Below are 27,762 nucleotides of genomic sequence, written 5' to 3'. Positions count from 1 at the left end.
CACAAAATTTGTCCTCTTCGGTCTTTACCACCTGGATTTTGCATTAAACAGCCAAATTTAGAGAATGTGACACCTTGGTGCTTCAGTAACAAAAAGGAAACATTCTTCTTTTTGCACTGAAGCTATTCTTCCCCCACTGCCTTTTACAATTCTTTTTCCATTTGGATCCTGGGAATATCAAAAAAGTGACAGTGTTCACTAAAATATATGAACCAAAGTTTACCAAAAAACAGGAGTAGAGTGAAATTAATGAATTGTTAGTTAGTGTGGAATTCTGGAAAATGAGTAATGCCTCCTAATTTCACATTCAATAACCATGAAATTTTATAGCTTAAGGGTATAGAAGTAATTATCTACTTTAGCCCCACTATTTACCAATAATGGGAATAAAACCAAGAAAGGTTCAATGATTTGTCCAAAGCCCCTAAAGTGGCATTTCCTAGCATTTCATGGCACCAAAAGAGATGATACAATTCTGTAACCCTGATTCTGATAAATTACCAAATGAATTCATCAAATTAATCAGATAAGTTAAAAGTGTGACTTTGGCAAAGTAATTTAATGCCTCAGTTGGGGGTAGGGCTCATCTCTTTTTCTTTTAAAGGAGAATATCTAGATTTTTGTCTATCTTTAAAACTCAGTCAATGCACCTCTTACACAAAAGAGCAAACAAACAAATTTAAAAATCTATTACTGGAAGGAAAAAAAGACTCACCGCACGTCAAAACTCAGTTTTCTCCTTTGGAGATAAATACTGAATTTTTTTGCTGAGGGTTTATACTACCTATATGATAAAATCATACATGTCAAAACTTACCACATTTTATTAAACAACATAATGTAAAGGTCTGACTCAACAGAAACATCTGAGAGTGGTGATTAAAGAATATGTGGGAGTACATGTATTTGTTATTAAAAATATCTTAAAGTGGCCATGTTGGAATTCTAAGTGCCAAGGGATTGAGTAAAGCAGAGAAGATCGCACACACTAAAGCACAATAAAGAGATTAGTTTAGCAGGAATACGTGTTTATGTCCCTTCTTTCAGTCATGCTTCCTTCCCATACTATAGAAGTGTAATTTATATTTAAAAGCCAATAGATTTTTAAAAACCCAAAACCCTAGCTTATTATATTTCTTAAGCAATTTCCTTTGTGCTTATTCTGGCTCAGAAGGTCACATGGTATGTAGCTAAATTAGTTTCCCAGTCCATATGAAAGACTGACAGAGAGAGACTTAGGTTGATTAAGGAACAAAAGCCATGAAAATAGTTTCCTATTATTTAGATGGCAGAAGTAATCTATTTCTACACAATTACCTATTTAGCTGACCCCATTTTATTAATAAGTGGAAAATCAGAATGGATCAGATCATTGATAAAGAGAAAGAACAAAGTAGCAGCAAATGAACCTCTACCTCTTTTTGAAGTTGAATTTTCTCTTTTTCCAAAGCCAGGAACTGTACTTGTAACATGCCTATCTCATTCTTAAACCTTTGCATATCTTGCTGTAATTCTTCATTTAGATACACTTTGGATGTTCTGTTACTATTCGGTGGAGAAGAACTCCCATTTTCTAATTCAGGTTCCATGCTTTTATAGTTATTAGCACTGCAATTATCTGCAAGCAATGGCTTCTGGAACCAGTCTTGTATTGGTTTGGTTTTCTTATAAGTATTTGTAACAGCAGAAATATCACGACTTTTTATTTGAATCATGTGTCTCATTTCATTGGAGCGGGCAAGCCATAAATCAAAAAGTCTTTTGGGATCACTAGACTGAGGCATACATCCGGTGTCTAATTTCCAATTAGTGTTATTTTGGTTCATATTTTGTACCATTTGCATATCAAACTCTTGGTCTTCTTGCACTTCAAATGTAACTACTGGGTCCCTTACTTTTTTATTTTTTGTATCATTATAAAAACTCTCCTCATTTTTGTTAAAAACATGTTCAGTGTCTGGTTTATCACTTTCATAGTCTAATTTATTTTCATTTAAATAAAGCTGTGAAGATGATGGGCAAGCATGTCCCCAGTACCCAGAGGTTAAATAAGATGGAAAAACATTTTCAAGACTGGGTTCTTTTTGTTCAGGAAATGCTTGGAATGCTAGAGATACAGATACTCCAAATGCATCTTTTGCCTCACAGTCAGGTATATTATTTGTCAAATTAGAAGGTATTTCCTTTATGTTTGCTCCTTCTTTAGGGGTATCATGTAGTGGCTCTTCCTCAGGACAAACAGTAATTTTGTATTTTTCAAAAATTTCACCAAACTTCTGCTTTAACTCATTTGTGATGAGTTTTAAGTTATTTTTCCACTCTAATTTGCCTTGTTTGGTCCACATTTCCTCATACTTTTGTACACAAGGAAGTCCTGAACATACAGATATGTCCTCTCTATCACATTCATTATTCATTTCTGGTTCTTGAGGCATTTTTTGCAGATGCAAAAGCGGAAGATTAATTGGCTTGATTTGATTTTCAGATGTCTTTTCTGTCAGGGTACATGTTTGTAAAATAACTTTATCCTTAAGTAATCAAGTATGGACAAAGAAAAATTAGAGAATAATTAAAATTCAACCGTTAAACTTCTTAATCTATGTTTAGCTACTCACAAATCACTGGATTACAACTAAGAAGTGAAAAATAACTTGCCTTCGCCTAAAACAGGAGAAAAACATGAACTCACAAACCCAATTTTGTCACTGTTTGTTTGAACTAAATAATTCATATATGTTAAATCTACCAAAAATGAATTAGGAGATGATTTTTAATGTTACAAAGGCTTCCTTACTTAAAAATATTTCACCTCCCTGTACCTTAAAGAGTCCCTATGTGCACATAAGGATTTTTTTTTAAGGACTAGTAACTGGAGAATAGACAAACCTTAAATTACTAGGAGCCAAAATCAATTAACATCAATCAGAAAGAGGAACAAATTCCTAAATTTTAATGCAAATTATATACTATGATAGTATTATATATTGATATAATACCTGCTTTCATTCAGTCATATTTTATTCTAATATCCACTAATGAAATTGGATAAAACATTGTTTAATAATATTTACTGGTTTCCTACCCTGAAATGAAATAATTTAGAAAGTTATTGTTTGTACCCTAACAACAAAGGTCCAATTCTGGAAGGTCTGATTCCTTAATAAGCAATTGGGTTGATTGTATGACCCCTTCTCTCCCTGAATGTAGATCCTTAGGTCGATTACATAGAGGTCACAAGACAGAATAAATCTTTAATCTTGGCATTAGTGACTGGCAATTTGAAACTGCAAATTTTGAACAGCTGGGAATGATTTCTCCTTCCATGAATCTAACTCATGGACCATCATTGATATATTGTTCATAATTTCAACTGCTTAATCATACGATTCAGTATTTGATTATCACCTTCTTTATCATGTAAGGAAGAAGCAAACAATATTCAGGAAATTTTTTTGCCTCAATTCCAAGGACAAAATTTAACTATAAATTATAATAGATTCTAACAATATTTTAAGCTTTGTAATTAAAGCACTATAAAAACGAAATATTAAATTATTATCTATTGATTCTAAGAGGTTAATTTTGAAAGGTAATTTCATTTGAACTCTGGTATGTCGTTAAAGCATAGAAAACAATATTGAGCCAGAAATTTACATTTACATTTTTACATACCTGTGAGTGGTTATTTTCACTTCCATCAAGCCTTTCTTGTGCTTCCTCCGATGTTATTTCTAAGTCTAGTTCTGCTGACAAATCTATATGTTTAGTTAAAATTAACTATTTAGAACAGTTAGATAAAAGACATAATCTTTATAAAATAGATTTTAAAGCATTTATCAAATGACAAGTTAAATTAAGCTTAATCTTTAGCTGAATATTTACTTCTTTAAGAAATACTTCTAATTACCTAAAACTTCAACAAACCATCTGGGAAATACCAGATGTCACCATGTTACAGGCACACAAACATCTCAAAGATTCATTTACAAATTCACCCACCAAACATCAATGAACAGAACAATCAAAAACCAAACAAAATTTAAAAATACAGGACAAATATATAAAGTCACAATATACTCTGTTCTCTACTTCATAATAGTACCGATTTAACAATACACCAAGCTTCAACTGCAACGTTATTCATGGTTTCCAAAATTACTGTTACTTTTCATGCTTTTATCAGTTCCTTAATCTGAAATGCTTTCCTCTACTCTTCTGACAAATTTCTTTTCATCTTTTAAGACCCAGCCTGCTTTGTGAACTCCTCCTTGATTACAGCTCTCTTTCCCCAAATAGGTATCTCTTTCCTAGTAGCTACCTTAGTACTTTATAGATTTTTCTAGTGTATCTTCATCACCTGAACTGTAAATTATTTCTTCACGACTATCCTCTTTGCTCCTAGACTGTAGAGAACAATCTCTTGAAATCATCTTTATATACACAGTCTTTATTTATTTTACTCAATAATTATTTACTGAGTTCCTGCTCAGTACTAAACATTGCAGTTTAAAGAAGAATGTAGATAAAAGGTGTCAGGGATGGCTTTTCTAGAGATAATGCCTGAGCTGAGACTTACATAGTGAGGTCAGTCAGATTCAAGGGAACAGAGGACAGGAAAGGGAGAGAGCATGGAAAGCTGTAGCAAGACAGGGAGAGAAGCATACATAAAACAGGGTGAATATTTGTCTAAAATACAGGGATAGATGAGAGAGCATCACCAGCAGTTCAGAATTCCAGAGCAAAGGACAGACAGAAAGGGCTAGAGAGGGAGAGTCAGGTAGAAGTTAGATTATGAAAGCCTCGTGTCATTCTAAGATGGCTGAACATTAATATGCTTTAAAGAGTGGTTCACGATCACTGGTGCATTTGAGATAGATCACTCTAAATGCTGCGGGAGGGATGAATTTGAAGGCCATACAAATAAATAGAGGGAGACGAATTTGATGGCATTATAATGCAAAAAAAAGATGATGCAGGCCTACACTGAGGGACTGTTTCCAGAAATATTTAAGATATAAAATTACCAGGACCCAGCATAGAATAAATCTTTATTAAATAAATAAATGCACGAATCCTGGGTCCCTCAAGAACTAGACTCTGCTTATTACTTTAAAAGGTATCAACTGAGAAAAGAAATGATCTGCATGAACTGTTTTAAGTTGCTTGTATTTAGTTTCCAGTTTTCCTGTTTCACATCTTCCTGTGTTGAGGGGGCTCGTGTAGGTGTTTCATTTGAATTCGTGCTTCTTGGACCTACCAAACTCATGGAGAAATGAGAGCACACAAGTCACTTGTATAGATAAAAAAAAACTTTGAGTTTATAGCTTGTAGTCACTACTCTAGGAGATAACTGAGAATCTTTTGTAAATGTAACATTAATTCTACAGGTAAGGAAAGACAAGAAGATAAAACTATAGGACTGGAAAAAGAAAACAGTGTATGATTTATTACTATAGCCCTGATCATATGACGGATCAAGGGCACTAAATTAATTGGTATTTATGTAGAACATATATTAGGTGTGGCTAGTCAATAGACTGGGCATCCTAGTAGAATTAGAATTGATTTTCCATATACTATTTTTAAATGATCAGCACTCCTTAAAACCAATATCCCTTGTGAACTATTAATTCATTAAAAATAATAAGTTGATATACTATGTGGACACAGCTAAGAAGGAGGGACTATGTAGCAATCCCCAATGACTCCCATTACCGCTGGGAAAGCCAATTCTAAAATATATAAACTCATAGAAAATACAAGAAATAGTTTAGTGTTTGGTTTTGGAGGTGCTTTTTTAGTTACATTGAATATAGTTATAACTAATACTAATGAATTCAGAGCTAAACAAAAATAAAGCCAAAAAAACTACACTTTGAGAAAGGAATCTTGAGATGTCTACCTAGGTTTCCCAACTAGTCCCAAAATTCTAAATATAATCCTGCTACCCACTCTCAGGTGTATGCTAAATACTAGCCTAACGAACTTATTCTCTCTCCTAATTCTGTTTGTTATTTATTATGTTGCTTTGGTCAGAGGAAGAATGCAAACGTCTTGCTAAAAGACGTTTGGCTGCAGGTTGAATAAAAGGAGTAAACACAAAGCAGATTTTGCCACAAAATGATTTTGGAAACATCAGGATTATGGTGAAGCCATGCCGAGGTGGCCTACGGTTGAGTGCTCTGTGCTTATTTATTACCTTGTTTGCTTTCTCTGTTTTCTGGCAGTTGTGACTCACACAGGTCATGGAGCGTGTAATTCCCTAACAGAAACACCGCTCCGATATTAATCTTTTCTTTATCTATTAAGGTCATCTGTCCAAATTCTGTGGCTGCTGACTGATTTTTGGTCATTGATTGTGACACAAATGGATATGTATCATCAACTTTCAAATGCCCGGCTCTCTGACAAGTCTCATTATTGAGCGTCAAACTAGCAGAATCCCAATCTGAAAAATCTGAAAACAAAGTTTCCATTTATTAGAATGTGAATACTAATACAAATTTGACTAACCTGAACAAATTCTTTCTTCAGAGAAGCAGTCCCATGTCCTCCTCTCCCCCCAAACACACTACTCCTTCATGGCTTATTGTATCTTACATGTCATTGCCATTCATATAGATATGTTAACTACTGCCTCTCATTTTTTCTACTTTTTTTTTTTTTTTTTTTTTTTTTTTTTTTTTTTTTGCCATACGCGGGCCTCTCACTGTTGTGGCCTCTCCTGATGCAGACCACAGGCTCCAGACGTGCAGGCTCAGCGGCCAAATCACAGGCCTAGCCGCTCCACGGTATGTGGGATCTTCCCAGACCGGGGCGCGAACCCATGTCCCCTGCATCGGCAGGTGGACTCTCAACCACTGCGCCACCAGGGAAGCCTCTCATTTTTTCTACTTTTTAATTTTCTAGTATTACTTACTTTGATTCACCCATCAATCTCTATTATATATTCTGTATACCATAAGAACTTTATTAATAATTATGTTTCTTCAACATATGAATTTTTTCATTAACAAAATTATGTCTAACCATTTATTTTATGTTTAAATATGCATGACAGTATTGTGTGTTCCAGAGACATGGGTTTTAAAAAATCTTTTAATGAATGGTACTACTTTAATTACAATGAGATGGACTTTCCTCAATGTACCAATGTATCTTTAGAAATCATTTTTTAAGCCTTGGATAAATATCATAAATTTACAAAAGAAATGATAGCCTTGAGTGACTAATTGTTTCCAGGTAAAAATAGGATAAGTCTAGGTCCACACTAGATCAAAAGAGCATACAGTGCCATGAGACAGGAAATGAATACATAACAAAAATATTTTTCTTTTTTTAAAGAAAGTAAAATTGTCAGATTTAAATTTCTTAAGACAAACCAGAGCTGAACCAAGATGGTGGAGTAGAAGGACGTGCTCTCACTCCCTCTTGTGAGAACACCAGAATCACAACTAGGTGCTGGACAATCATCGACAGGAAGACACTGGAACTCACCAAAAAAGATACCCCACATCCAAACACAAAGGAGAAGCCACAATGAGATGGGAGGAGGGGCGCAATCACAGCAAAATCAAATCCCATAATTGGTGGGTGGGTGACTCATAGACTGGAGAACACTTATACCACAGAAGTCCACCCACTAGAGTGAAGGTTCTGAGCCCCATGTCAGGCTTCCCAATCTGGGGGTCCGACAACAGGAGGGGGAATTCGTAGAGAAACAGACTTTGAAGCCTAGTGGAATTTGATTGCAGGACTTCGACAGGACTGGGGGAAACAGAGACTCCACTCTTGGTGGGCACACACAAAGTAGTGTGCTCATCGGGACCCAGAGGAAGAAGCAGTGACCCCAGGAGAGACTGAACCAGACATACCTGCTAGTGTTGGAGGGTCTCCTGCAGAGGCGGGGGTGGCTGTGGCTCATCGTGGGGACAAGAACATGGGCAGCAGAAGTTCTGGGAAGTACTCCTTGGCGTGAGCCCTCCCAGAGTCTGCCATTAGCCCTACCAAAGAGCCCAGGTAGGCTCCACTGTTGGGTTGCCTCAGGCTAAACAACCAACAGGGAGGGAACCCAGCCCCACCCATCAGCAGTCAAGCAGATTAAAGTTTTACTGAGCTCTGCCCACCAGAGCAACAGTCAGTTCTACCCACCACCAGTCCCTCCCATCAGGAAACCTGCACAAGCCTCTAAGATAGCCTCATCCACCAGAGGGCAGACAGCAGAAACAAGAAGAACTACAATCCTGCAGCCTGTGGAACAAAAACCACACTCACAGAAAGACAGACAAGATGAAAAGGCACAGGGCTATGTACCAGATGAAGGAACAAGATAAAACCCCAGAAAAACAACTAAATGAAGTGGAGACAGGCAACCTTCCAGAAAAAGAATTCAGAATAATGATAGTGAAGATGATCCAGGACCTCGGAAAAACAATGGAGGCAAAGATTGAAAAGATGCAAGAAATGTTTAACAAAGACCTAGAAGAGTTAAAGAACAAACAAACAGAGATGAACAATACAATAACTGAAATGAAAACTACACTAGAAGGAATCAATAGCAGAATAACTGAGGCAGAAGAACAGATAAGTGACCTAGAAGACAGAATGGTGGAATTCACTGAGCAGAGGAGAATAAAGAAAAAAGAATGAAAAGAAATGAAGACAGCCTAAGAGACCTCTGAGACAACATTAAATGCAACAACATTCACATTATAGGGGTCCCAAAAGGAGAAGAGAGAGTGAAAGGATCCGAGAAAATATTTGAAAAGATTATAGTCGAAAACTTCCCTAACATGGGAAAGGAAATAGCCACTCAAGTCCAGGAAGTGCAGCAAGTCCCATACAGGATAAACCCAAAGAGAAACACGCCGAGACACACAGTAATCAAATTTGCAAAAACTAAAGACAAAGAAAAATTTCTGAAAGCAGCAAAGGAAAAACGACAAATAAGATACAAGGGAACTCCCATAAGGTTAACAGCTGATTTCTCAGCAGAAACTCTACAAGCCAGATAAATAAGACATACAGATGGGCAAGAAGCACATGAAAAGCTGCTCAAGATCACTAATTATTAGAGAAATGCAAATCAAAACTACAATGAGGTATCACCTCACTCACACCAGTTAGAATGGGCTTCATCCGAAAGTCTACAAACAACAAATGCTGGAGAGGGTGTGGAGAAAAGAGAACCCTCTTGCACTGTTGGTGGGGATGTAAACTGATACAGCCACTATGGAGAACAGTATGGAGGTTCCTTAAAAAACTAAAAATAGAATTACCATATGATCCAGCAATCCCACTACTGGGCATATACCCAGAGAAAACCACAATTCAAAAAGACACATGCACCCCAATGTTCATTGCAGCCCTATTTACAATAGCCAGGTCATGGAAGCAACCTAAATGCCCATCAACAGACGAATGGATAAAGAAGATGTGGTACATGTATACAATGGAATATTACTCAGCCATAAAAAGGAACAAAATTGGATGATTTGTTGAGACGTGGATGGATCTAGAGACTGTCATACAGAGTGAAGTAAGTCAGAAAGAGAAAAACAAATATCGTATATTAACGCATATATGTGGAACCTAGAAAAATGGTACAGATGAACCGGTTTGCAGGGCAGAAATTGAGACACAGATGTAGAGAACAAACGTATGGACACCAAAGGGGGAAAACCATGGGGGATTGGCGATGGTGGTGGGATGAATTGGGCGATTGGGATTGACATGTATACACTGATGTGTGTAAAATTGATGACTAATAAGAACCTGCTGTATAAAAAAAAAAAGAAAGAAATAAACCTAAAAAAAAAAAACAGATCAAAGAAAAAAGCAGGAAATGTAAAAGTGAAAGTTTAAATCCTGTTTCATCACAAGGGTCCCTTTATCATTTCACATCCATAAGCTCTGTGAATGGTTTAAAACAGTGGTTCTCAAGTGTCACCTGAGCATCCCTGGAGTTCCAAGACCTAACCATTCAAGGGGTCCAAGAGGCCAAAACTATTTTCACAATAACAGTAAACGTTATTTCCATTTTCATTCTGTTTTAAATGTACAGTGGAGTTTTCCAGAGTCAAGATATGTGATAACATCATAGTTCCAATGGCTAATAGAATGTATGATTGTGTGTGCTTGTATTTTAAATTTTTCAGTTTTATTTTCCAATACAGTAAACATCAGTAGATACAACCTACTTAAACAAAAGTTCTTTGGAATTCTCAATAATTTTTAAAAGTATAAAAGGATCCTATATCTGCCTCATAAAAAAATAACAAATAAATAAATAAAAGGATCTTAAAGCCAAAAACTTTCAGAATTACTGTTTTAAAAGATTGTGTCTATCAAATCGTCATTAAGGTATGATTACTTTCCCCCACTTTTAATAATCAAAGACCACACACACACACACACACACACACACACAGAGTCTGCTAATCAAAACATCTGGTTGGCTTAAGCTCATCCGTGTAACACCACTAAAATGAAATAATTAAAGTTGAAATACAATTGACATGTTAGCAAGTGAAGCTTTACTCTAGGTAAAGGTCAGAATTCAAATAAGCATTTTATAAAATTGGAAAAATCTTAGACTCTAATAATTTACCTCTGAGAATCCCTAAGAAGTACAGAGATTCCAAACTGAGAACTTTAGGGTATTGAAACATACATAGAAACATGTGAGTTAAAGCTTACATTTTAAAAATATCTTTTTCTTATGCTTGTAAATATCCTGTTTTCAAAACATGGATACCAACAATAACACGTGCCTTATTTACGTCAAATCCTTCAATTAAATTTGCAAAAACAAAAGAAAAAAGAATTAGGAATATGAAGGCTGTGAGCATTTCAAATATTTTAGTGTACCTCTCTCCAGAGGGAAATTTGCACTGCAGAATTTACCTGATCTGGATGTCTGCAAATCCTTCATTCCTAGTGTTTTATTAGGAACAGAATCTTTCACTCCAACTGCAGGCTGAATGGGTTTTGAAACAAGTTGATTAATAAATAATGTACATTTGATACAATCTGTAGTTAATAATTCAAGATAAAAATATAAGTTTTTACCTGCAAGTGAGGATATTTTTCAGGAGAATCTAAAAGGCAAAAGGGACATAGAATCAATTACACGTAACTATGAAAGCCACCTATATATTCATGCAGTTAGTACTGAGCAGAATCCTCATGCTTGGCCTTGGCAGTGAATACTTTAGGTTTTGGTGTTTTGTTTCTTGGGGGAAGTTAGGACGGCAACAAGACAGACATATGAATCCACTATAGATACTGAAGAAAAAATAGGAGTACAGGTTTAATAAAACATGCAGTTAAGATTTCAAAAGTAAGATTATGTTCCAAAAGCCTTTATAAAATAGAAAAATGCACATGTACCAATGTGAACATGCTGATGGATGAGGAGAAAAGTGATCTTTAATCAGAGGAACAAATCATGACCCCGAGAAGGTAAATGTGAAAGCTGATGGTAAAATGCAACAGCATATCTTGAATGCAATACAGCAGCATCATTTACACCATTATACTACAAGTGTTTATCATGTTCTTCAATTTGTCCTGTAATTTAGGAAGTGCACAGCTGGGATGACAGTTCAGTTGAATGTATATTATACATTTCTCATCAGAGAAAGTGTTATGAACTGATCAGCTTGGATATACACTTGTAGAATAATAGTTCATAAACATATTCATTTTTTTTCCATACCCATGTGGGGTACTGGTATGCCTACATTTCTTGGATCCTCTAGTTTAGTCATCTTAAAGTTTCTCGATCCACTCATGCAAGAAGGTATATAAGGCACATCTAAGAAATAATGTATTATAAGTTTTCAATATCGAAGTACGATTATCAAAAAGGAAAAAGTAAATTTTACTGCCACAGAATTATTAGATATTAAAAATCTTTAATATTTCAAAATCAGTGTAGTATTTACTAAAAATAACAATTTTAGCATTTAGGGAATGAACTCTATTAATTTCTTTTGTTTCCAAAATTAGTTTGGTTCAGTATATCATGCTAATGTTTAAAAGGATTTTTGTGAAACAATTATCATCAAAAAATTAGCTATCTTATGGACTCCCCTGGCGGTCTAGTGGTTAAGACCCCATGCTTCTACTGCAGGGGACACGGGTTCAATCCCTGGTCAGGGAAATTAGGATCCCACATGCCAGCCGAGCAGCCGAAAAAACAAACAAAAAAAAACTATCTTGAAAAAAAAAAAACAGCCAATGCTTCCATATTCAAATTAATCTCATTTGAATAACACATACCAACACAACATATATCTTTGATGCCTGATAGTTACAAGGAGGAGCTGGGGTTTACCTCAATTCTAGCACCCACTCCTGCTTCCAGTATTCTCTGGGGCAGCAATGACGTACACTGAACACTTGTTTCAGTGTAAATACACTGAAGTCATCTAACAAGAGTTCTCTCAAGTTTCCTCATCACCTCCACAATCACCTCCCTAACATCCTTCTTTCCTCCCTCTTTCCTTTCACTATATTCTTTCCTCTTCAAAGATAGTCTCTGGATCTGTGGTCTTAATTCTTCCCCTTTTACATTCTTTTTATGGATCATCCCCACCACTTCTTTTTTCCTCTTTGCTTAGCAGTGGTACCTTACATCTATAAGTTCTACTTCAACGTTTTGCTACCCTCTGGCTATAAACATGCTCAGAAAGAAAAAGAAAATAATGCTTTTCCTTGATCCTGTTCTGTCTTGAACTATCCAGCGGCTCCTCTTCCAGATTTCTCTAAATGCAAGCCTACACCCTTGCTACTCTGAGAGCTTGTCAGAAATGCACAACCCCAGACCTGCTGCTCAGCATGTGCACTTTTCACAAGGTCCCCAGGGGACTAATTAAAATTTGAGAAACTCTGATCTCTGAGTCTGCTTCTACATTCCCACAGTAAGAGTGGGAAAGCCTTACTGTTCGTCTCTGACAAGTGTTGGTGCTGGAAGCTCACTTCAAATTTGTCTCATGTTTCAAATACTCTTCTCTTCCTTTTTCTAAAGACCTATTTTACTTTGCCACCGTCCTCCACAGACCCCTGCTTCCTTTTCCTTCATTTACTCCCTGTAACCTCTGCCTCTCTCATTCTTTATTCCTTCTTTCCTCTTCCTCATTTCCCGACTTTCCTTAGGTTGTAGAGTACCTTGAAACGGAATTAATAATTTAGCTCCTTAAAGGGGACTATCAATTTAATCTGTGGCTGACACCAGATAAGATACACAGCTTCCCTCCTTTTCTCATCTTTTTCCTCACTATGCATTTGACAGGTGATTTTCTTTTCTTTTTTTTTTTTACATCAACAGTGTTATATTTTGTAATAGTTTTCAGAATATAAGCTGCATAGCTTTTTAGAATAAAAAATGATATAACTTCAGGTACATGCTTTAGGACACTTGGTTAAACAAAAAGCAAACTGTGTCTTTGAGGACCACCTCAAAAGGGTGACACACTTCACAGTGTAACCTGATAACAGACATGGAGATAGATGATTATATCATGGCATGTCATCTACAAAAGAACATCTGGACAGTCAGAACTTAAATAGAACACAGCACACAGTTAAGTATTCAAGCACTGCTTTTTGGCCAAATAAAAACTGCCTAAAAACTGTTGATGGATTTTTGACTAGAAAAAAAGATGTAGCTGCTTAGTTCTTCTGATACAGCACTTCTTTTCCAGAATGAGACAGGCTCAGTTCAACTTGAAATCAGTGTGAGGAATGATTCTTCCTCTTAACCGACAGGTGATTTTCTTTGGCTATTAGAATATATCAGAATTCCCATTTTAAATCAACACGCTGCCAAATGACTTTTTCATAAAAATACAGTTCTTACCTTCTACTTGTCCATTTAATATATTTTTTCCTCTTTGACCTGCAGCTCCAGATAAATGATCAACATACTTCTGTGGAAGACTCTCAGAGATACTCTGTTAAAATTGATATTAATAATGAGTTGCATAAAGATTTCCTAATCCCCTTCTAATACCTGAAAATACCCTACTTTTGAAAATTTTCCTACTTTACAAGCAATTAGATTTAAAAATAAGAGAAGCATGGATTGAAAACCCAAACATTTAAATAGAAAACTTCATACACACTCTCTAGATCAAGTATATCTTTTATCTTCATTTGGCTACTGACTCTGTAAACTGAGCATGGAAAGCCAGAGGAATTATTTTCACAGACAAAATACTGACTTACAGGCACATTTCAGCAAAGAATTAACTTCAAAATACCTAACTCTACTTTGCATTCCCTGTCAAAAGAAGAGAGTATTTTTTAAAAATATGTATTTAAATAAATTCTTTAATAAGTACACTTGCTATAAATTTAAAATATTTCTAAAGACAGACATTTTTTAGTATTAAAATAATATACTTGGCATGAAAAGAAACCATGAAGTATGTCATGTTGAGCATAAACAGAACACTGTAGAAGCTGCTTCACTTAGGTAAACAAGGGCTTACAAGAATCTGTTATTTGATAAAATTTTTATTGATAGGAAAACTAGTTGAATAAAAGAGCGAAGTAGTAAGAAAAACTTTTATGTTTAAATAATAGCAAAAAATTTAAATATAGTTATGCAACTCTTCAAAAAAGTACAGCAAGCTTTAATAAGGGAAGAATAAGAACATTTATTTATTAATCATCTAAATGTGCCAAGCTTTTATTATGCACATTTTACTTTCTACATACAACAACAATGATAAAAATGATTGTAAGGACAGTTACCCCACTTCCTGTTTCCTGGTCATTCCAAGATGCGAGAGTGAAATGATGAAGAGATGGGATCTGCTGTTCTCTCTGTTCAGAATGTCCCTCCCCTGGACCCTCACATGACAGGCTCCTTCCCATCCTCCCCTTGGTAGCTTTTTTCACATGCAGATCTTTTCTGACTACCTAATTCCACTCCCACTCCCATCCCCATCCTAACTACAAACTCTCTCAATGTTGTCTAACTTAACATTCTCCATTTTCTTTTTCTTTTTTTTTGCAGTACGCGGGCCTCTCACTGTTGTGGCCTCTCCCGTTGTGGAGCACAGGCTCCGGACGCGCAGGCTCGGCGGCCATGGCTCACGGGCCCAGCCGCTCCACGGCATGTGGGATCTTCCCGGACCGGGGCACGAACCCGTGTCCCCTGCATCAGCAGGTGGACTCTCAACCACTGCGCCACCAGGGAAGCCCTCTCCATTTTCTTTACATGAAGGACTTAACAGTGACTTATAAAGGATTCCTGTTTGGTTTTATGTTCCCACCACTACAGCCTAACCCCTCAATTGGTACAGTCAGTGTCTAACTGCCCAGCACATAGTTGGTATTCAATGACAGGAATTTATTTAAGATCAAAACATTTAAAATGTCGAGAGCACCTCAAGTACCAAAGCACTTGATACCTATAGGAGATCTCCGATAACAGTCTATAGAAACTTAACATACCCCAAACTAGAAATCCACATGCCCGTTCTAATTTTCCTATTCTTAACACTACTGTCATTTTATTGTCCTTCAGGTTTTAAAAAAGTGCCCCAGCATTTAGTGAGTCACTAATTGCGACTGTGATCATTTTTGTCTTACATTTCTATAGCACCCTTTACAGTTTACAATGTGTGTTCACAGGTGTTACCACATCTGTTCCCTACACATACCTGAGAAGTGGGTACCAGTATCATTTTTACAAAGGAGGTCACTGACGCTCAAACAGGGTAGACAAGTTTTTCCGAGATCCCACAGCTAGTGACAGAACCAGGATGCTACCATGTCTTTTGACTTTAAACAGTGCTGTATCACTGCAGCAGCTGCCTATATCTAACAGATCAGGCCCTTCTTATTTCTTTCCATAGCTGTCACTTTACAACAGGTCATCATTACTTTATATTTACGTTACTTCAAGTACGGCTGCCATAAAGGTACTCAACGCACACTAGTTTAACTATCCAAAATGGTGTGTACCTATTAAAACATCGCTAAACCAAACTGTGGTTATTATAACGCCACATACTTATTATTCCCCATTCTTTTGCTTCCCTTGAAATGTTCCTTGCAGATCTATTTGACAATCCAAATGTAATAATACTTTCAAGTCTCAGGCACTACCTTTTTCAGGTCTAAGTGGTAAAAAACTACATTTCAACCTGTTTCTCTCTGAACCTCACTAGGAGTTTTACACATCCATATGTACCAAAGAAACATACATTTGCTTGGGAGACTGGGACTGACAGATACACCCTACTATATATAAAATAGATCAATAATAAGGACCTACTGTATAGCACAGGGAACTCTACTGAATACTCTGTAATGGCCTATATGGGGAAGGAATCGAAAAAAGAGTGGATATATGTATAACTGATTCACTTTGCTGTATATCTGAAACTAACACAACATTGTAAATCAACTATACTCCAACAAAAATTAAAAAAAAAAAGAAAAGAAACATACATTTGGCCATAGGCTGACCTGGAATAATGCTTCCGTTTTTAGATAAATTTAACTTCAGAACCCAAACTGATTCCTTATGACTTCTGAGCCTTGGTTTTTGCTCTATACTACACTGGTTTCGTTAGGTGAATCTTGCAAATTAACAAAAGTGCACTATGTGGTAGTTATTATATTTAGCACACAATTATTTAATTAATTACAGGTTAAAAATATAAGGAAAAAATTTTGATGGGCAAATGCAAAGGTGAGAAAGTAAAGTCAAAGCATCCCCCTTTTATGTTTTAACATCACTCAGTGCTTACATTTTAAAATAAAAAAAAAATAATAGAAGACAGTACCTCAGAATCCCAAGGTGATTCTATACCTTCCTCTTCTCCTAATCCTAACGCTGACATCATATCTGTAAAATGCAGCCACAGATCCATTAATGAGAACATTTACTACTATGAATTTTAAATACCTGTATAAGTCTATCTCCATCCACAAATATTTAAATAAAATAAAGTAGCAGAAAAGAATTTCAGAGGGTCGAGGCATTTTCAGGAAGAAAAAGTTGGTAGTAGTTGGGATACTTCTGAAGAAACAGAGCAAAAGAAACATACTTAAAAAGAAATGGATAGTATATTTGGATCTACACACTTTAGATGTTTTTATACTAGCCTTTAAGCATAGAAAAAAGTTCATAAATATTCACTAACTTACCACTCCTATTATTTTTGTGTGCTCCATCAAAAGAAGTCAAATTGTTATGATCTGTTTGCTCTTGTGGAGCACTTTCAATATCAGTATCATTTTCTTTTTCTCCAATTTCTGGATTTGTTGCTCCTGCCTATAAAAATAAAACAAACACCTAATTCCAGAAAACATCATATTCATTCATTTGGTCATTCAATCAATCAGTAAGACAACAAACATTTACTGGTTCTATCAAATCATAGGCACTATCCTGGGGGAAAAGCTGGAAATATAAATAGAAGACCAATTCTGCTCTGTATTCTAGGAGAAGAAGAGCTACATGAAAACAAATAAGAACAGAAAAGTATCATTCAAAAGCTCTACAATTGATGTGAACAGAGTACAGGAAGGGCACAAAGGAAAGAGGAGTCAGCTGTATCTGGGTAACTCAGGAAATGCTGCAAAGACAGGTCTGTGTCTTAAAAGACAGACACAGTGTAGAGCGGGGATGTGAAGGGGATTCTAGAAAGGCAGCCTGAGCAAAAGGACGAGGCGTGAAGCAACATAACAAGTCACGTGGAAAACCAGAACACAGTTACCGGGAATGGTATGGAGAGACAAAACTGGAGGATCAGAGCCAAACCAAAAAAAGCAAGTGTTCTCCTAGAACATGAACTTTCTCCTTCACGTGATGGGGATCCACTACATAAGTAGAGGCGTTACATCTTCACAAATATATTTTAGAAAGGTCACTCTGGCAGCAACATAAAGATGAACATCAGGGGAGCAAAACTAGAAAAGAGCATCTCAAAATTATAAGTGAGAAAGTAATAGGAAATGAAAAATGGTAAGCAGGTAGAAAATACTGAACTTGATGAGCAACAGGATGTGGTGATTTCAGGGAGGGATGGAGTCCAGGATTTTTCCTGCTTCGGTATTTCAGTGATGTTATCTACTAGGATGGGGAAGACAGAGTAGCTTATAAAGAGTCAGGAAAGAGGAAAGCATCAGGGACAATGTCTTCAGCTTGGGGCATAAGAAATTTGAGGCACCCAGGGGACTTAGAAGAAAGATTTGGATAAATGCATTTGGATTAGTAATAGATAAACTTGTTCAGGAAAAGCATATGATGTTAAGATAAATATCTGTAAAATATACTAACCTGGTATAATTAAATGATGCAAACCTATGCAGAGTTCTGAACTTTTGAAAATATAAACAAGACTGGGGAAGAAAATTATGAGCTTCAATTTTTCGATTATATATTGCAACATTTGTTTAAGGATATAAAATATACTCTTTCATGAATATGTGCAAATATTCATTTCTGGGATATAATAGCAATAAGCATTTTTAAGTTTAATGAAAAGAGTTAATTGTAAAACACCAACTCAAGAGACTACAAGAAGATTCCTTTTCAAAAATTAATCTTAAAAGACAAGTTTTAAATTGTAGAAGAGGGCTTCCCTGGTGGCGCAGTGGTTGAGAGTCCGCCTGCTGATGCAGAGGACACGGGTTCGTGCCCCGGTCCGGGAAGATCCCACATGCTGCGGAGCGGCTGGGCCCATGAGCCATGGCCGCTGAGCCTGCATGTCCGGAGCCTGTGCTCCGCAACGGGAGAGGCCACAACAGTGAGAGGCCCATGTACCGCAAAAAAAAAAAAAAATTGTAGAAGAGAATGTTTATGTGATTATGGAATTATAAGGCATTTTTAAGTACTACTATGATGTACGAAAGAAACATAAAACCCTATTTTAAAATTCACATGATTTTCTTATTCACCTGTGAACAGCACGCTAATAACTCTTCCTATCTACGCCTTATAGAATGGCAGTTAAAGATTGGGGAAATGATTTAGTACTAAAAAAAATTAGTAAAACTATGATTATCCAAGTTGGAGATTTAAAAGTTCTCAGATACATCTATGATTAACAAACAGGACCCAATATTCACATGAGGGAAGAACGAAGGGACTAAAAAATCAAGTAACCAGGATTCCTGAGTTTTAGATATGAAAGAATTTACATGTTAGTTTAACTTGTATAACAAAATATTTACATGCTAGTTTAACTATAAATACTGAAGTTAATAAAGTTTCTCAAGAATAACATGAAAGGTACCTATTGCTGGAGATATTTTAAAAAGTAAAAAATTGTCTTCCAGAGATAATTTTGTACACTCTGCTGGTAATTTTTCCTTCCTTATTATTTTATAATAATAAGTAGTTTATATTAGAAAAAAATCATAAATTGTGATTTCATTCATTTGATGCATGTATATGTGCCCATTATGTACAGATATTACTAGGAAAAGATAAATCAGAATCTCTCCAGAAAAAAAGATTTCTATATTTTTTTCTTTAAGACTGTGGCAGTTTAAAATTTTCTCATTTAATGACTTGAAATTAAGAACCTCATTTACATAATTAGAAATTATAATCTTAGTGAAAAACTAGATAAAATATTTATTTCCTCTCTGTCTATTCTCAAAAAGATCTAAAATGCCTACCAAGATGATACCAAACAGTAAGATAAATTAGTTAAGTAAGTTAAGTATATACCAAACAGTAAGTAAGAAACCACAAGAAGCAGAAGGGCCAAAAATTCTTAATTCATAATAAATCTGATAAGGCCTAAAACAGAGCTCATCTTGCATTATCTATGAACAAAGGTTTTGCTAGATTAAATATAAGACATAACCTTATTAATTTAAAAGTGAGAATTTTTTAGAAAGGAAAAAACTTCAGATTAAAACTAACTTCCACATGGAACTATATTCAATACCTTGTAATAAACTATAATGGAAAAGAATTGAAAAAAATAGAATATAGATATATACATATGTATAACCAAGTCATTCTGCTGTACACCTGAAACTAACACAATATTGTAAATCAATTATACTTCAATTAAAAAACAACAACAACAACCAAAAAAGGTAAGGATCAAATTCTCTTTCAGTTCTTCATAAAAATCAACTATACGTCATTCAAAAGAGTGCGAGCACTTTTTCCCATGACCTGACGTTCTCTTGTTAATTTGAATTTGAAATAATTTCTATCATATTTTATAGAGTTCCTGCTCTCACTTAACCCCACTATTTCTGTTGTGTTTGTATAATAATCTCTCTCATCTTGACCCTCATTCAATCTTTAAATTCATCTTGTCCTTCTTAAATGAATTCTTCCCCTTCATCCCCCTCCCCATCTTCATATTCATCTAGCTGTTCTTTCTAGTTGCTTTCTAATTCTTTCCTTTCATAATGGCATATTTCAGAATGGTTTACTGCCACCAACGTTCATAAATCTCAATCCTGCACATATGTTGCTCTTGTTGTTACACTGTTTTCTATCGTGATCTTGAGGAATTCCATTTCTGTAAGGGATTCTTTTCATCACTGTAAGAATCAGGGGTCTGGTATGTGAAAAAGCACAGAAAAAAAAAAGTTAAAAACAAAACAGAACAACTTACCTTTGTAAGACCAAGGCCTGCTAAAGACTTGAGAGGTTTTGGGAGAGGTTCAGGTGATGGGAAAGCAGGATGAGAGACGCCTTGGAGTCTGATTGATGGTTTGGGAAAGGTTTCGACCACATCTTCATTTTCACTATCAGAACTATTGTCCTCAAAGAAGGTTCTCTTCTCTGGTCTCACGATGCCACATTTTGCTTCTACTATAGTGAAAACAAAGTGGAGTACATGAGAACATCCATAATTTCAAATCAGTGAATACCACAAGAAGGACAGTCTTCAAATAACTTACTGTTTTTCTTGGATTGCTGAGAAGCATTCATTAGCTTTGTTAAACTTGGTTTCGGGACATTCTAGAGAAGAAAACAAGAGCTTTAAGAATAAGAAGTATTGGGAATTCCCTGGTGACCCAGTGGTTAAAACTCCATGCTTCCAAAAAAAAAAAAAAACTCCATGCTTCCACTGCAGTGGGCACGGGTTCAACCCCTGGTCGGGGAACTAAGATCCTGCACCGCTTGCAGGATCTTAATTCCCTGACCAGGGATTGAACCTGGGTCCTTGGCAGTGAGAGCGTGGAGTCCTAACCACTGGACAACCAGGGAATTCCCTGAATATACGCTTAATGGAATGCTTCAGAAAACATAGCAAAATCCCGTCATAATATGGATTTTGAGAAACAGAATTTTAATTTCTAAATTTCCATAATTTCGACTGTTATTTTAGGCTTAATGCAGAACCAAAGACAGAAACAGAGAAAAAAAAGCTCTCTCCTAACAACTCTATGATACCAAAATAAAAATTGTCCAAGGAAAAAGAACTAGATGATATATGCTATATAGTTTTGGAACTAAAAGGCCCCAGGAAAATTCTATGATTATTACAATAAGTAACTGTATCCACTAAAGATTTCATTTAAGCATGAGTATTATATAAATCACGTCAGTACGGTTGAAAAGTCACAGTAAGAATCCTTATCCTTGACCAAATTTCGTATTTCCTCCCTTGTGGCAAAGCGCTTCTCAATACACTTTTCCTGTTACTATCTACTTCCCAGCCCATTTTCTCTTCAGCCCCGACGTTCAGTATTTAGCAAAGTAAGAAAAAAAATTCAACTAGTCATATTTTTATAAAATGGTTTGCTCTGACCAACTTTGTATTACAAACATAAAACAATGAGAGGTAGACCACTGCTAAACTTTAAAAGTTAATACTACACAAAACTAAATTCAAAGCAGGAAAACTAATTTCACAGGAGAGAACTTTACCTTGGTATCAAAATCTAAGTCTTCATCATCTGATGTAGGCCATGAATCATCAACACCAGGTTTGTTGGAAAGCCTTCAGAGCAAAAATATGTAACAAAAATGAGTGACTTCATTTCTTTAACCAAAAACAAACAAAAATCAAGTGAAAGGTTGGTTGTCTATATATTAAATGATGTTTCTTGACATCATTAAAATGTGGCCTCTGTTTTAGAAAAGCTTTTAGTTACCTATTTCTGCTTCCACCTCTCCCAACCTATGAAATATCTAGCTAAGACCCATTCTCAGTTCCCATAACAAAGAGTGACAGCCAATATACTGGCAGAGCCTGAGAATAATTTGTTTCCACCAAAAGTCCTAAAACCTGAACTGAAAACCCAATTAATGGGTAACATAACTTTTGTTTACCAGAACTGGAACAAACCTGATGACCTAAAACAAAGTAGAAGGATATGCTGTTCCTTCTCCATTGTCCGTGCCTGGTTCAAAGACTAATCTGTGTCCGTCAAAAATGGCAGTCTTGGTTCTCCAGCAGGGAAACCACTTATTAAAGAAGGCCCCCCGGGCTATCCCGATGGCACAGTTGTTAAGAATCCACCTGCCAATGCAGGGGACACGGGTTCAAGCCCCGGCCCAGGAAGATCCCACATGCCGCGGAGCAGCTAAGCCCGTGCACCACAACTACTGAGCCTTCACTCTAGCGCCCACGAGCCACAACTACTGAGCCCACACGCCACCACTACTGAAGCCCGCACGCCTAGAGCCCATGCTCTGCAACAAGAGAAGCCACCGCAATGAGAAGCCCGCGCACCACAACGAAGAGTAGCCCCCACTCGCCGCAACTAGAGAAAGCCCACGCACAGCAATGAAGACCCCGATGCAGCCAAAAAATAAATAAATAAATAAATTTATTTAAAAAAAAAAAAAAGAAGGCCCCATTCCTCCCCTTTACTCTAAAACAGTACAGGGAGTCCCCTGAAATGTTTGAAAGTTAAATGTACAAAAGTCAAAGAACAAATTTATATGTTTAATTTATATGTTAAACTATTCCCAGAGAGATTAAAACATTAAAAATTATAAAGTCTACTTAGTTTTCCTATAGAGGTCCTGCCTTATTCAGGTCCACATAAACAGCTAGCTCTTAAAAACCCTCATAGGCACTCAGATCCCCAAGCAGAGACAGTGCTGTAGAAACAGAGTCCTGGCAGCTGTGCCTCTCTTTCCCTATGTACTGCCTAAATATCTTCCTTCCTATAGGCTCCCCTCCCAAATCACCATTGTGCCTCACCCCTGAGGCCTGCTCAATAGCAGCCTCCAACCTTTAAGATTTCAGCCTGTGAAGGCAATGGTTCCTGAATCAAGGATGGGCTCAGGACTTCCCTGGTGGCACAGTAGTTAAGAATCCGCCTGCCAATGCAGGGGACACGGGTTCGAGCCCTGGTCTGGGAAGATCCCACATGCCCCGGAGCAACTAAGCCCATGCGCCACACTATTGAGCCTGCGCTCTAGAGCCCATGAGCCACAACTACTGAGCCCACGTGCCACAACTATTGAAGCCCGAGCACTCCGCAACAAGAGAAGCCACTGCAATGAGAAGCCCGTGCACCACAACGAAGAGTAGCCCCTGCTTGCCGCAACTAGAGAAAGCCTGCACGCAGCAATGAAGACCCAATGCAGCCAAAAATAAACAAATTTATTTATTAAAAAAAAAGAAAAGAAAAGAAAAAAGACTCTTGGAAAAAAGAAAAAACTTCAGAAAACCAGGCAAGGGTACTACCCTGAAGGGAAAACCAAAACCAGACTGGGAAGGCAGTAAGTAGAGAAATCAACGAGACAGATGCTCTATGTAGATGTTGAATTTAATTAACATAACATGGTCTATAGGCAGATACTTCTCTCTTATAGAAAACTAATTCACCTTAAGGAGAGTAGACATCGTTATATCTAAGAAGACCTGCCTAATGAGGTCTTGCTTGTATAAAACCCTATGGTTCTGAGGCCTCAGCTACCTGAGATCTGCCATAACACCTCAATGGTAAATACAAGGTACTAGTTACCACTGCAATTGTCAAATATATCAGGACAAAGACTTGGACTAACCAGGCTTCTTAGGAAAACTCTAAATCAGAGTCAATACATAACTAAATTTGACTTTCTGAGTTGATCTGATTTGGGTCTGTATCTTGACCCCAGTGCTACACGGGTACTTATCAATCTCTGCTGAGGGACATGAGAGTGGATCTGGGGCTGACCGTCACATCACAGGTCAGCAACTTGTTGACTATGGAATCATGGGTCAATTAACCAAGCCCTCCAAACCACAGCTGCCTAATTAATTAAAGTAAGCTATATAGCACAGCTACTTTGCAAAGCGGTTGTGATGACTTTATGATGTAACAAATTTAAGCACATAATACAGTGTTTAACCCAGAGTAGAACACTCAGCAAACGTTAGTTTCTTTTCTCCATGTTCCCTTAGTTAAACACACAAGTTTTAAAAATCCATAAAATCCTACCTGCTTAAAGACTCTTCTTCAGAACTCTCATCCACTATTAAAGGAAAAAGTAAAACACATTTTAAATCAACAATAGAAAAATACAGAATATTAAAAGTGTAAGACTGATGCTTTGTTAAAAAGTATTCCTCTGCGGGTTTCCCTGGTGGCGCGGTGGTTGAGAATCCGCCTGCCAATGCAGGGGACACGGGTTCGAGCCCTGGTCCAGGAAGATCCCACATGCCGTGGAGCAACTAAGCTCATGCGCCACACTACTGAGCCTGCGCTCTAGAGCCCATGAGCCACAACTACTGAGCCCGCACGCTGCAACTACTGAAGCCTGCACGCCTAGAGCCTGTGCTCTGCAAAAGAAGCCACCACAATGAGAAGCCCGCATGACGCAACAAAGGGTAGCCCCCACTTCCACAACTAGAGAAAGCCCACGTGCAGCAACGAAGACTCAACGCAGCCAAAAATAAAATTAATTAATTTTTTTAAAAAAGTATTCGTTTGGAACCACACCTGGAGAGTATACTAGAGTGAATGCTGATTATACTACTGCTAGGCAATTATGCATGAGAGCCATTTCCCCACCTTTACATTTATGAAATGAAAAAAAAAAATAAAGAACAGTACTTATCAAAATTTGATACCTAAAAGTGAAGTGCTGTTTACAATGACCATAATCCTAACCAAACTGTGAGACTGACAGAAAATGATATCATTAGTAGAATCAGTACCATAAACTGACAATGGCAAACTTAAATAGCATGATATTTCTGGACTTCCATCACTCAGAGCAGTGCATAGAGAATACATGTATTTTGCCATCACATAACACAACTTCTCTGGCTCTTCAGTTCAGGGTAAAAACGCCCTGTCACAAGGAAGCCTGGTCTACAGGCACTGTACTTTAGAGCATGGCAAAACACAGGAAACAAACTCTTTCTGGCCCTATTTCCAATTGCAAGATAAGCATGAAAGACTTTGTAATTCCAGTTTTATAAAGGATAATCTCCTGAAAGGGAGGCAGGGAAGGACAAATGGGGTCAACTGGATGGTGAGGATGGAGAAGTTGAATTTTTTTTAAGTTTGAAATATATATACATTTTAAAAGTATAATCCCTTGAGACTGTGTCCTTCCATTGCTCAAGAGTCTATCTGGACCCACCACATAGAGCAGCACGGTCCAAACAGTTAGTGCTGTGTAGTAGTGAGGGATGTCATTTTTCTCAACCCTTCCCATTATGTGGCAAATGATTATAGAAATCATGCTTCTTCAGCTTGTAAGGCATATGTCATCGTATCTTAAGCTGATGAACAAAAAAAGGGAGGGAGGGAGAGACTCTGGTACTGCTGGACAACATTTCACATGTGTTGTCATAATCTGATGCTGGGGGAATGAAGTACATGCAGTAACTCCACGGGGAGAGGACACCTGCAAGCTTGCGCCTGGTTTCCTGCAGACTTCGCACCGTGTGCCTTTTCCCTTTGCTGATTTTGCTTGGTATTCTCTCACTGTAATAAATCACAAGCATGAGTACAACCACATGCTGAGTCCTGGGAGTTCTATGGAAGAGCCAAACCTGGTGTGGTTTGGGGAACCTCTCAAACAGTTGCATTGTTTACATGAAGTCTGTATTATTTGGGTTGATGTGTTATATGTGATTACAGTCAGGCTATTTTTCTTGATATTTGCCTTGGAGATTCCTGTATTTCTATATCCATTTGAATAAAGGCATAAAAGGGATAGATGAAACAGTGACGTCAGAAACTAATTGAAACAAGCAACAATCCTATTTCAACCAGAAAAAAAACAAAGAATTCTGATGATTGACAATATGTTCTAAAGTATGAAAGTTCCTATAAAGAAAATGAAAAGATCAGTTAATTTTCTCCAACTAAGCAGGGTTTAATTCCTCACAGTTGACTCCCAGGTTTTTTGTTTTGTTTTTGTTTTTGTGGCCACACCGAGTGGCATGCAGGATCTCAGTTCCCCAGGGATCAAACCCATGCCCTCTGCAGTGGAAGCAAGGAGTCTTAACCACTAGACCACCAGGGAAGTCCCACTCCAGGTTTTGACAACTCTGGGAAGACGCGGGCAAGCGTACTCACCAGGCCAGACTGTTTTCGCTGACCCTACGTGGGCAGCTGCCGCTGTTATGAAAAACTTAGCTAGGACCTTGGTAGATGTGATAATTTTTCCATATTTGGACATCAGAAGTACCACTCATGTAAAAAGTAGATGTTATGACTCTTAAATTGTCCTTATGAAAAGGTTACCACCAAAGAACTTTTAAGAGTTAAATCCAACTTTCTTTTCAGTAATTTTACTTGATATAATTGATACTCCTTGAAATTTTCATTTAAAAAAACTTTTGCAACATCACCACCATTCTCTCCTACTTTTCTTTTTTTTGTTTTTCCTTTTTAGTTTTTATTTTGAATGAGAGTTTTATTTAGCACACTCAGATGAACAAATACAGGAACTGATCTACCACGCGCCACAACTAGAGAGAAGCCCACACGCTGCAACAAGGGGCCTGCACGCCACAACTAAGACCTGACGCAGCCAAAAAAAATAAATATTTAAAAAGAAAAAAAGAAACTGATCTATGTGGAATAATGATACTTCCCTCCATCTCAAGACCCTCAGTCCTCAGTTAAGGGCTTTATAATTCCACTGACATCTTTTCATCATTGGCTGGTACTCAAATTCCTAGAGGAGGATCCCTGCAGTACGTGACTCAGATTGTCCCCAGGAGACCTTCCCTTTGTCCCGCTGTGGAGCTCAGTGCCTGCCCTACTTTTCTCCAGCCCCTCCTCAAGTGTTCTTTACCAACCATCCCCACAGCACCTTTTCTGCACCAGCAAAACTGAACTGCTCATAAATCCTGCCAAGTCCACTCGTACATCTTAGCCTGTACACTGCTGTTCTTTCTGCAAAACATGTGCTCTTGATAGATGTTCCTCCAGCCAAACGCTGTCCTTCTACCTCTTTACCTGGCAAACTTCTCACTCTGCACGCTTACCTTAAGGTCCATGCACTTTTTAAAAACTCGCATCCCTCACCATGGACTTAAAATATCTGGCATATATGAAACACCAATTTAAAAAAATACATAAAGACAATTTATAAACTCCTAGTGGGCTCTGGGACATAGTAAGCACAGAATAAAGTATACTAAATAATGAAAATGATCATTATAATAACAAGCTCCTGGAGGACAAGGGCTGTGTTTTTGTTGTTGTTGTTTTGTTTTGTTTTATTTTTTGTGTGTGGTACGCAGGCCTCTCACTGTTGTGGCCTCTCCCGTTGTGGAGCACAGGCTCCGGACGCGCAGCCTCAGAGGTCATGGCTCATGGGCCCAGCCGCTCCGCGGCATGTGAGAT

At 37.2% G+C, this 27,762-nt stretch overlaps 1 protein-coding gene across 2 annotated transcripts in view; it reads right to left on the bottom strand.

The window, feature by feature from the left end:
• ANKRD26 (ankyrin repeat domain 26) overlaps nt 1-27,762 on the bottom strand; it is an 83,604-nt gene that overhangs the window by 39,827 nt on the left and 16,015 nt on the right. Inside the window, exons 6-17 of one of the 2 annotated variants that reach the window (XM_024734168.1) lie at nt 24,391-24,424; nt 21,878-21,950; nt 20,905-20,965; nt 20,616-20,815; nt 17,173-17,299; nt 16,809-16,870; nt 13,865-13,958; nt 11,720-11,818; nt 11,071-11,099; nt 10,906-10,978; nt 6,200-6,457; nt 3,673-3,755 (exon numbers count right to left, since the gene is read on the bottom strand). In XM_024734168.1, coding sequence (XP_024589936.1) covers nt 3,673-3,755; nt 6,200-6,457; nt 10,906-10,978; nt 11,071-11,099; nt 11,720-11,818; nt 13,865-13,958; nt 16,809-16,870; nt 17,173-17,299; nt 20,616-20,815; nt 20,905-20,965; nt 21,878-21,950; nt 24,391-24,424 — 1,193 coding nt within the window. Of the gene's footprint in view, nt 1-1,415; nt 2,529-3,672; nt 3,756-6,199; nt 6,547-10,905; nt 10,979-11,070; nt 11,100-11,719; nt 11,819-13,864; nt 13,959-16,808; nt 16,871-17,172; nt 17,300-20,615; nt 20,816-20,904; nt 20,966-21,877; nt 21,951-24,390; nt 24,425-27,762 lie in introns of those variants that run through there. The other variant, XM_024734167.1, reaches the window with a different exon arrangement.

The sequence above is a fragment of the Neophocaena asiaeorientalis genome, unplaced genomic scaffold (genome assembly GCF_003031525.2).
Source record: "Neophocaena asiaeorientalis asiaeorientalis breed wild unplaced genomic scaffold, Neophocaena_asiaeorientalis_V1.1 scaffold120, whole genome shotgun sequence".
In the NCBI taxonomy this organism is placed as follows: domain Eukaryota; kingdom Metazoa; phylum Chordata; class Mammalia; order Artiodactyla; family Phocoenidae; genus Neophocaena; species Neophocaena asiaeorientalis.
This window is presented reverse-complemented; position numbering and strand designations above follow the sequence as displayed.